Consider the following 8554-nt stretch of genomic DNA (forward strand, 5'->3'; position numbering starts at 1 on the left):
CTGGCTCTGAAGCTTCCCCACCCCGGAGCCTTCTGCACACTTGGGCAATGCCTTCGCCTCATGGAGCGGCTTTGGCTTCGGCCTGGCCCCTCCTGCCTGCACGCACCTCACGTGTAGCCTATAAGCCTGAGGCCCCCCCCCATCTGGCCGCCTGGGCAGGCCCCCCTACTGCTCTGCTTTCTAGTCTGCAGGGGAGTTCGAGGCCCTTCCCAGGGTACAGCACGCAGGTCTCTGCCACGTCTGAGGACCCAGGACAACCTTCCTTGCTGTGCCCCGAGCTCACGTGAAGGTGGCCATGTGACCCTCCCAGTGTCCGGCCACCGCCAGATCAAGGCCAGTGAGCAAGCAGGACACAGTGGACGGATGAGGTGACCCTCCTCCAGGGAACGGGAGCCCAGCTGTGCCGAGGCCCCAACAGTGAACGGAGGGTATGGAAATCGGGGGGCCAGCTCCTGTGTGCAGGAGGCTGGCAGTTCTGCCAGCCCAGGGCTCTCTGGCCACAAGGCCTGGTCCCGGGCGGCCAGGGTCATGGCCCATACATGCTCAGGAGAGGTGGCCGGGCCAGCTGGGCCTGACTTTCCTGCCTGGGGCTGGACGCCGACCAAACCTGTCACAGGACAGACCTGCTGGCCCAGATCTGGGCAGCCAGGCCTCTGACTGGATGACTGGGCTTCTTGGCAGCTCCCCGCCGGGCTGTGGGGTGGTGGAGAGGCTGCCGGCCGCCCAAGACCTCCATGCCCGCCTGCACCCCAGTGACCTAACACCTGTGCCTTTGCCTCAATGCTGGCACCGAACCTCCCTCCAGGCTGGCCTGCCACCTGGGGACACCGCTGATGGCAGGCGGCCCCTCTCCCATGAGACATGCTCCCTCCCTCCTTCCCCGCCCTCAGCTGAGAGCCGTGCCCTCTGGGCCAGCAGAGACAAGGTGGGGGCCCCAGTGATAGTGGCTGACCCGATAACCTGCCTGCCCAAGCCAGCACCACCAGGGCCCTTTGGCCCTCCCCTCTGGGGTCCAGGGGGTGGCAGGACTTGTCACTGGGCATCTGTCCTGGCACACGCATGGCCCCCAGCAGTGACCTGCAAGACAGGGGCAGACTGGGTGACAGTCCCAGTCTGGGGACCCCAAGCCATTTTTCCCCACCCCTGAGCCCGAGGGGGCAGGGGAACAGGTCCTCCCAGTGGTCTCTGGGGTCACTCAGGTGGTGGGTCAGTCAGGGAAGCATCGCTTCTTGGTGGCTGACTTCTGCTCACCTGGGCCTGGGCCCTGGCTCCAGAGCTGGGGGCAAACATGTGGGCCGGGACCCCAACCCACCACCCACTGTGTCTGTGACCCCGGGCCTTTGTCAACCTCAGTTTCCGCGGGTGATTGGAGCCCTCTTGAGCAGCAGGCCAGCCCCATCAGGGCAGGGGCCCAGTGGGCACCCGCCCCCTGTTCCTCTTACAGCAACCACAGGATGGGAAGGGGGGCCTGCTGGCTCTCTGGCCCCGTGTCCTGCCAGCCAGGAATGGCCTGGGTGGGCTTCTCCTGGTTTCTACGCCAAGGGGCTGGCCAGCCCAGCCGCCCTGCCAGCCCAGGGAGACCCACGCTAGGGATTCCAGGGCGTCACTCCATCCTCTTGGATCGCCCTCCCAAGGTAGAACGCGTGTACACCCAGGGCGCATCTGTACCTGCCCGTTGCCCCAGAGTGAGCTGCCGCCAGCCCTGGGTGTGTGCCCTGGGGAGCTGGCGCACTGACCTGGGCCTGGTCTGACCAGGCAGACCTTAGACCCTTTGGGTGCTGGGGACATCCCTGGCTGTCGGGGGCATGAACTCGGTGCAGGGGACAGAGGGGCTGTGACTCTCAGAGTTTCACGGTGTGGGTGTTTCTCTCCAGGAGCCCCCTACCCCGCTGGGGTGCTTGGGGCCGCAGCCTGGATACCACCCCCTCCGGTGCATGTGCACACAGGGCCTTGCATTTGGCACACGAACTTGAACGTAGGCCGTGGGACTGAAAGCTCAGTGCTGTGAAGGGTGGTGGAGTGGCCTGGGTTGCACACTCATCTTTAATACAAAACCAGTTTCTTCCAGTAGCTCAGACTGTACACTGAGGGCTCAGCCTCTCACTTCCCCATATAACCGGACCCCGGTGAGAACCGCCCCCGGCTCTCCCAATGCGGCCTCCACGTACAGTGCCGGAGGCCCAACTAGGTCTGCCGGGGACGTGCACAGCTCCTCTGGCTTCCGGGGCTGCGGCCGGGGCAGCTGCTCCTCCCGGCTGCTACAGACAGGTCTTCGAGTGGTTCGAGTGGCGAGCGTGTCTGCGTCCCCGCCGGGCTCCGCCCAGCCGCAGCATCACCACACCTGGCACGTCCGGATCACCTCCCGCACGGCCGCCAGCCCCTCCAGGCTCCGGTCCTTCAGGGCCACGGCGAGGAGGACTGCTTTGTTCCCGGCTTCCCGGGACACGGACGTCCCCAGGTGCTTGGCCAAGACGTGGATGAGCGGCTGGGGAGGGAAAGGGAGAACATCAATTTACATCTGTCCCCCGGCCCGCATGCCTTTGTTCAGTGCCCCTGGGAACCCAGGCTGGCCTCCCACCCCACCTCCAAATCACCGCTGGGTTCAAGGTGAGCCTCTTCGGAGGCACACCGCCAAAGAGATGTCATTCAGCTTATCTGCTTAAGGCTTCCTGATTCCCGCCCTCCCAGCCATGTCTGATCTGGGACGGCTCTGGAACAACAAGTCTGCGGACAAGAACTCTGTCAAGTCCCACCGTGGATCTTTCCAGAACAAAGTCCCAGGGCCACTCATTACCTCCATGTATCACAATAGGGTCCAACTGCCCGGAGGCTCTCAGTGCATAATCAACACCTCTGCTCGGCCGCAGGATCAAGGGCTGACCCCGGGGAAGAGCACCAGCTGCAGGCAGGCCCTGGACCGTGCCACCGCCTGGGGGCTGCCTACCGGACACCCCACATGCACATGGACCAGTGACAGCCACAGAAGCGGCTTTTCCTCCCCCACGGAGACTCCTAGCGACCACATTACCTCGTCCTGCCCGAGAAGGACTTTTGTCGTGAGCACGGGCTTGCTGACGTCACTGGCCACGTTGCTGGGCTCCAGGGAGACCAGGGTGCCCATCTTCCCGAACTGGGTCACCACCACCAGGATGTGGCTGCTGAAGGCCGTGCAGACCACCTGGGTGGGGACCCCACGCACCACTTCCGTCCTCTGTTTCGAGGTCACCAAAGGTTTGCCTTCCATGGCTGGGGCTCTCTGGTGGCACCTTTAGTGCATATAGCACAGGAAGGAGCGGAGGGAGGCAGAAAGGGAAGAGGAGCGAGTCAGCCGACGTCAGAGGCGCCCTGGCGCTCCAAAATGAGCATCACTCGGCCTTAAAACAGAAACAGATGCAGCCCATTCAAAGCAAGCGTCTCTGCCCACGCGGGCTTCCCCTGGGACTTTCCGGAGCCGCGGACAGGACGCGCGCGGGCGCGAAAGGGCGACGCCGATTGCGCCTTGGGGTCCCGAGGCGGGGCGGCCTCCTTCCCGGCCGCCCCCGCCCCGGCGCAGAGAACGCCCCGCGGGTTTCGCAGCCGGCGCCAGAGCAGGGGCGCAGCCCCGCCGGCCTGCCCCCGAGAGCTTTATTTTCTGCGTTTGGGGAAACGACCGCCAGGCCGGACGGAGACCCCGGAGGCGCAGGGCAGCGGACTACCTACTACCCTCCCGCCACCATCCCGCGCACGCTCACCCCGCTCGAGGCGCCCGGAAGTGACGCACGGGGCGGTGTGGACCCGCCCCCGCGCGGCGCGGCCCCACCGGAAGTGCAGGCCCCGGGCTTCCGCTGCCCCGGTCGGGCCTTCCGCCCTGTGAGTGGCTGCGTGCCTGCTCCCCGGGAGGGTCGACGGGGCGCCGGTGTACGCGGTACCTGCCGGTTGTTTGGAGAAAGGGCTGCAGCCCCGGCCGTGGCGCCGGCACCAGGCCCTGCGCGCGGGGCGCGCCCGCTTCTCTGGTCCGACCCCGGAGGGGTCCGGTCGCGGCCTTGGGTTCCGGGGTGTCGGGAAAACCACGAGGGAACGCCCGAGCCTGCGCAGACTTGTCCCAGTGTGCACTTTAGTCGGGCTGACCGCCGGCCGGGACCGCGTTCTCAGGCGCTCCGGGAGGGCAGTTCGCATCGCCTGTTAGGCATTTAGGACTCAGGAGGGGACGCAAGGCGAGCATCGGATGACGGGGAAGTTGAGAGTGCGTGCTGCTATTTCAAGCTTGCGTTCCCCTCGGCGCACGAGAACGGAGGACAGGGCTGCAAACCTAAGGCAGCCCTAAGCCTTTACTAGAGTCCTAGGCCTGGGCGGGACTGCCCACCCGGACCTGCCCAGCTGGGAAATCACGGTCAGCCGCCCTGGGCACTCCTTTTTCGTGCACGAGGGTTGTTCCCCAAGGCGCCCCGATACAGCCCTGGGCTCAATCCCAAGCACAGCCCGGGCCAGTGGGACTTACAGCCCAGGAGCAGGTGGGGTCATTGGGTTGGACATTACTGAGAGGAAGCATGGGGTGAGGGGGCATTCTGGCCAAACCAGCCTAGCGGGATTCTTGCTGATGGCAGGCTCAGGGCATCCGGCGGCCCAGGGGATGGTGGTCAGATGCGGAGGAAGGAGGGTTCTCGCTGAAGCTGGGAAACGCAGAAACAGCACAGAAGTCCGAAAGCAGGGCCCCGTGGAGCTCCAGTCAGGGGCTCCTGCTTAGAGCGAGGTGTAGCAGAGGGCCTTGGCCAGGGCCCTTTGCCCCTGCGCCAGTGCTGGGTCTGTGCCCTCCTCCCTTCCCCGTGCGCATCTGGGGACCCTTTCACACCCGAGGGAGTAAGAAGAAGAGCTAACATGTATTTGGCACCTAGTGTGTGCCTGGCATTGTTGTAATCTTAACAAGTCCCCAAAGTAGAAACATTTTAGGAGACAGGATGTTCAGGTTCAAGGTCACTTTTTAAAAAGATTTTAAATGTATTTTTAGAGAGGGGAAGGCAGGGAGAAAGAGAGGGAGAGAAACATCAATGTGTGGTTGCCTCTCCTACACCCCCAACCAGGGACATGGCGCGCAACCCAGGCACGTGTCCTGACTGGGGATGGAACTGGTGATCTTTCGGTTCACAGGCTGGCACTCAGTCTCCTGAGCCACACCGGCCAGGGCATGTTGGTTCTAAATTTAAACACATGTCTGCCCCTACACACAGCCCAGCACAACTTTGCAGTGTGGTGCCTCGCCACATGAAACCTTCGGGAGTTCGGTACTTAGACCCACCTGTTCCGCATTCTCTCTGCAGAGGCAAATTGACACGAGGAATCCGGTGCCCCCGCACCAGCTCTGAAGTAGCCGATCACTGTCACAAAGCAGGTGTTGGAGAACAAAGTGGACGATGTTTTGGTGACACCATTAAGCAACCACGTGCTCGTCATGTGGCTGTCTTTGGTCTAGTTCTGTTACAGAACAGACCAGGGGTGGGGGTGAACGATATACTATTACTGAACAGACCCACCCTTGTGCTCCGGGGGCTCCCCCCCCGTACGAGGTTCGCCTTGCCCGCCGCTGCCAGGAAAAGACATCTCTCAATGCCAGAGATGGGTGAAAAGGAAAGAGATTATTTATTTAAAGAGTTATACAAACTTAAGAGTAATGACTTAATGTCTTCATTGAGATCCGAAGGTCCTTTAGAACACCCACACACAGTCCTTCCTTCCCCCTCTGCCCAGTCTGGGGTACCGTGTCTCAGAAAAAGAAATAGAAGTCCGTGGTCCCAAAAAGACTCCGCGTGGCTCCCGTGCCTGGGTTTAAATCCCCGAGACAATCCTCTGCGGCACCATTTCCGACTCCACCCACAATTGGCCACAGCTGCCATCACCCGAGTATTCCTGCTTTCCTGGGCTGCCATAGTAAGTCCGAGCAGGTGTAGCCCTGTGGCTGGAGCCAGTCATCTCCAAGCCCTCACGCAGGTGCTGTAACCAGGGGCAGTTGCCTTGCAGTCACCTCATGGGTGGAAGTCACTCCCATCTCCCTGGTTCAAAGCATGGACACAGCTGTTTAACACATCCATGAAACCAGTGTAAAGTTAGATGTGTTAGATAACTGTTCTAGAGGTTATCTGCAAAGCTGTTGCTATTCAAAACAGCTCTCAGTGGCCTTGCTCCACGCGTCCCATTCCCCAGCTCAGACTTGTGGGGGTGAAGACATCGTGTGTGTGTGTGTGTGTGTGTGTGTGTGTGTGTGTGTGTATTTCCTGGACACCAAATTCTGGATCCCATTACAAATCCCTATTTGCCCCCCCAGCCCCCTCTTGGCTGCATCCTGTTACAGTTCAGAGGTGTCAAACTCATTTTCACCAGGGGCCACATCAGCCTTGCAGTTACCTTCAAAGGGCTGAATGTAATTTTAGGACTGTATAAATGTAACTACTTCTTAACCAGGGGCAAGGAGCACAGTGCTGCCACCGGGTGGAAACAAGGTGCTAGGTCGGATAAAACAAGGTGGAGGGCCGGACTCGGCCCGTGGGCCTGGTGTTTGCTCCTGTGGCCTGGATCCTCGATAAAGGCTGACTGTGAGGAAGGTGGGAGGCTCGTCCTTGGCTGAGTGGGGGCCCCAGGGGTGTGTGGGCGGAGCGTGCACACCTGGGGGAGGGCACAGCCACTCAGCACCTGCTGCTGGCTGGTCCCTGGGCAAGGCTGTCACCAGACTGGACGGAGAGATCCCCGAAGTGAATCCACTCAAAATGGGAACCAAATCCTCATGGTGTTAACGGTGCAGCAAGAGAATGGGAGAATTCATCTTGAACAAAATTTTCAAGTTTTCAGTCAAGGAATTTTAGGTTACGGATGCAATTATACGCCAATCTGTAGAACGGAACAGGGTGAATCCATTGTTGTTTGGGCAGGGCCACAGCTTTCCCAACAAACCAGGTGGCGGCTCACACGCCCCCTCCACACCACGTGGGGTGTCCCGGCCGCGCTGTGAGGAGCGTGGGTCTTGCTGGGGCATCCAAGGTGCTGCCCGCTGGCCGGCTCCCGATCCCCTGGCAGATATTCAGGTCACTTCGTGTAGAAGGGCTGCCCTGCCCAGCACCGCCAGGCCCTCCCACACCGGCCAGTGGCCTGAGGCTCTGTCGGAAGGTCGAGCAGTGTGACCGTTATGGGTTTCCCGGATCGTGTGCCTTCCATAGGGCTGACCCCTTGACCTTGCAGTCGGTTGGCCCTGGACTCCACAGCTTTGCAGGCCCTCCAGGCCTCACAGCCAGGTGTGCACACGTGAGGTTCTGGGGCTGCACCGGGGGGCCATCCAGGGGGACCCCGCAGAACAACGGTCCATTCGTCAGCGCAACTCCGTCCTGACGGTGTCTGTGGTCCCGTGCAGCCGCCTGACAGAGGAGGCCGGGTAAGGGAACCTGGACAGCGAGGCCCCGGGGGACGGACGTTGAAGGAGTCAGGCTCCCAGCTCCAGAGCCAACCTGTCTGGCTGAGACTCTGTGCTTGTGGGCAGCTCTCCTGTCGGCCTCCGTCGGGCCTGCCCGGCAGGACGGGACGGGAGGGCACCAGGACCTGACCGAGGCAGCCTGAGATTCAGGACCGACCCCCCCGCCTCCCGGGCCCCTCAGGAAGTGGGACCTGGGTGCTGCGTGTCGCCCCGGCCCTGCAGGGGGCTCTCTCCAGGGTCTGCCCGCGCCACCGTCACTCGGACACAACACCCCCGTCGTTTCCGTGAGACGTGGACATGGGTGCAGCCGCTGGGTCACGTGAACGATTGTCCCGCATGGGTGGCCTGGAAGAGCAGCCGGCGCCCCAGACACAGGCCCTCCGGGCGCTGGTGCGGTGTCGCGGTCCGGGGCAGCAGGGCGAGGGAGGGAGGATGCGCCCGCTGGAATTGTTTCGGGTGTGGGTGGCAGACACCCACGTGAAGCCATAGGTGGGGAGAAGGACAGACGGGCTCCCGAGGCAAAGAGGGCGGGCAGGTACACAACCGCCGCCGCCGTCTCTGCCGGGTCGCGCCGGCACCACCCTCCGACGGGCTGCCCCGGTCCGAGCCGCTGCCCCTCGGTTCCTTCCTTTGCCGGTTTTCCCAGCAGAAGTCCCTGGACGGAGTCTCCACAGACCAGCCTGGGTCCGCTCCTGTCCTTGAACCAGTCACTGTGGCCAGGGGACGGGCATGTGCCCAGCCCCAAACAGCCTGTGTCTGAGAAAACACAGGTGCGTGCAGAAGCGACTTCCCGTGCACTGGGGAGCGGAAGGCACTTCCAGGTGACAGGTGTCGAGGAGGCCGTCGTCCGGGGAGACCACGGGATGTTAGGACTCGCGTGCGCCCACCACGCCTGCCTGGGGAGCGCACTGCCCCGCCGCCCAGGGGTGCCGTCTGCCCACGCTGGGCCTTTCCCGCGTGCGGCCTCCGTGCCGGGCACACAGCCCCCCGCCACCTGGGGAGAGAGCGGCCCCGACGAGGTGTCCCAGGGGTCCGTGGGGAGGGTGGGGCGGCGTGGGACTCTAGGTTTGATGTTTCAGGTTTTGTGCTGTTATGGGAAGCTCCTTTCTCTTTATGGCCAGA

General features: G+C 62.6%; 1 protein-coding gene across 2 annotated transcripts; it reads right to left on the minus strand.

Moving 5' to 3' along the window:
• Nucleotides 1–2005: 2005 nt before the first annotated feature.
• Nucleotides 2006–3875, minus strand: PSMG3 (proteasome assembly chaperone 3). 2 transcript variants are annotated; one of them, XM_045825033.1, is made up of 3 exons: nt 3732–3875; nt 3029–3266; nt 2006–2485 (listed from the first exon to the last, which is right to left on the minus strand). In XM_045825033.1, the coding sequence occupies exons 2-3, from the start codon at nt 3242–3244 to the stop codon at nt 2333–2335; spliced, it is 369 nt and encodes a 122-aa protein (XP_045680989.1). In that variant the 5' UTR covers nt 3245–3266; nt 3732–3875; the 3' UTR covers nt 2006–2332. The 2 variants fall into 2 exon arrangements, with proteins under 2 accessions (XP_045680989.1, XP_045680983.1); XM_045825027.1 differs by having other exon boundaries at nt 3029–3374; nt 3732–3860.
• Nucleotides 3876–8554: the final 4679 nt, after the last annotated feature.

Source organism: Phyllostomus hastatus, unplaced genomic scaffold, assembly GCF_019186645.2.
Source record: "Phyllostomus hastatus isolate PE091 unplaced genomic scaffold, TTU_PhHast_1.1 phas_contig_150, whole genome shotgun sequence".
Lineage (NCBI taxonomy): Eukaryota > Metazoa > Chordata > Mammalia > Chiroptera > Phyllostomidae > Phyllostomus > Phyllostomus hastatus.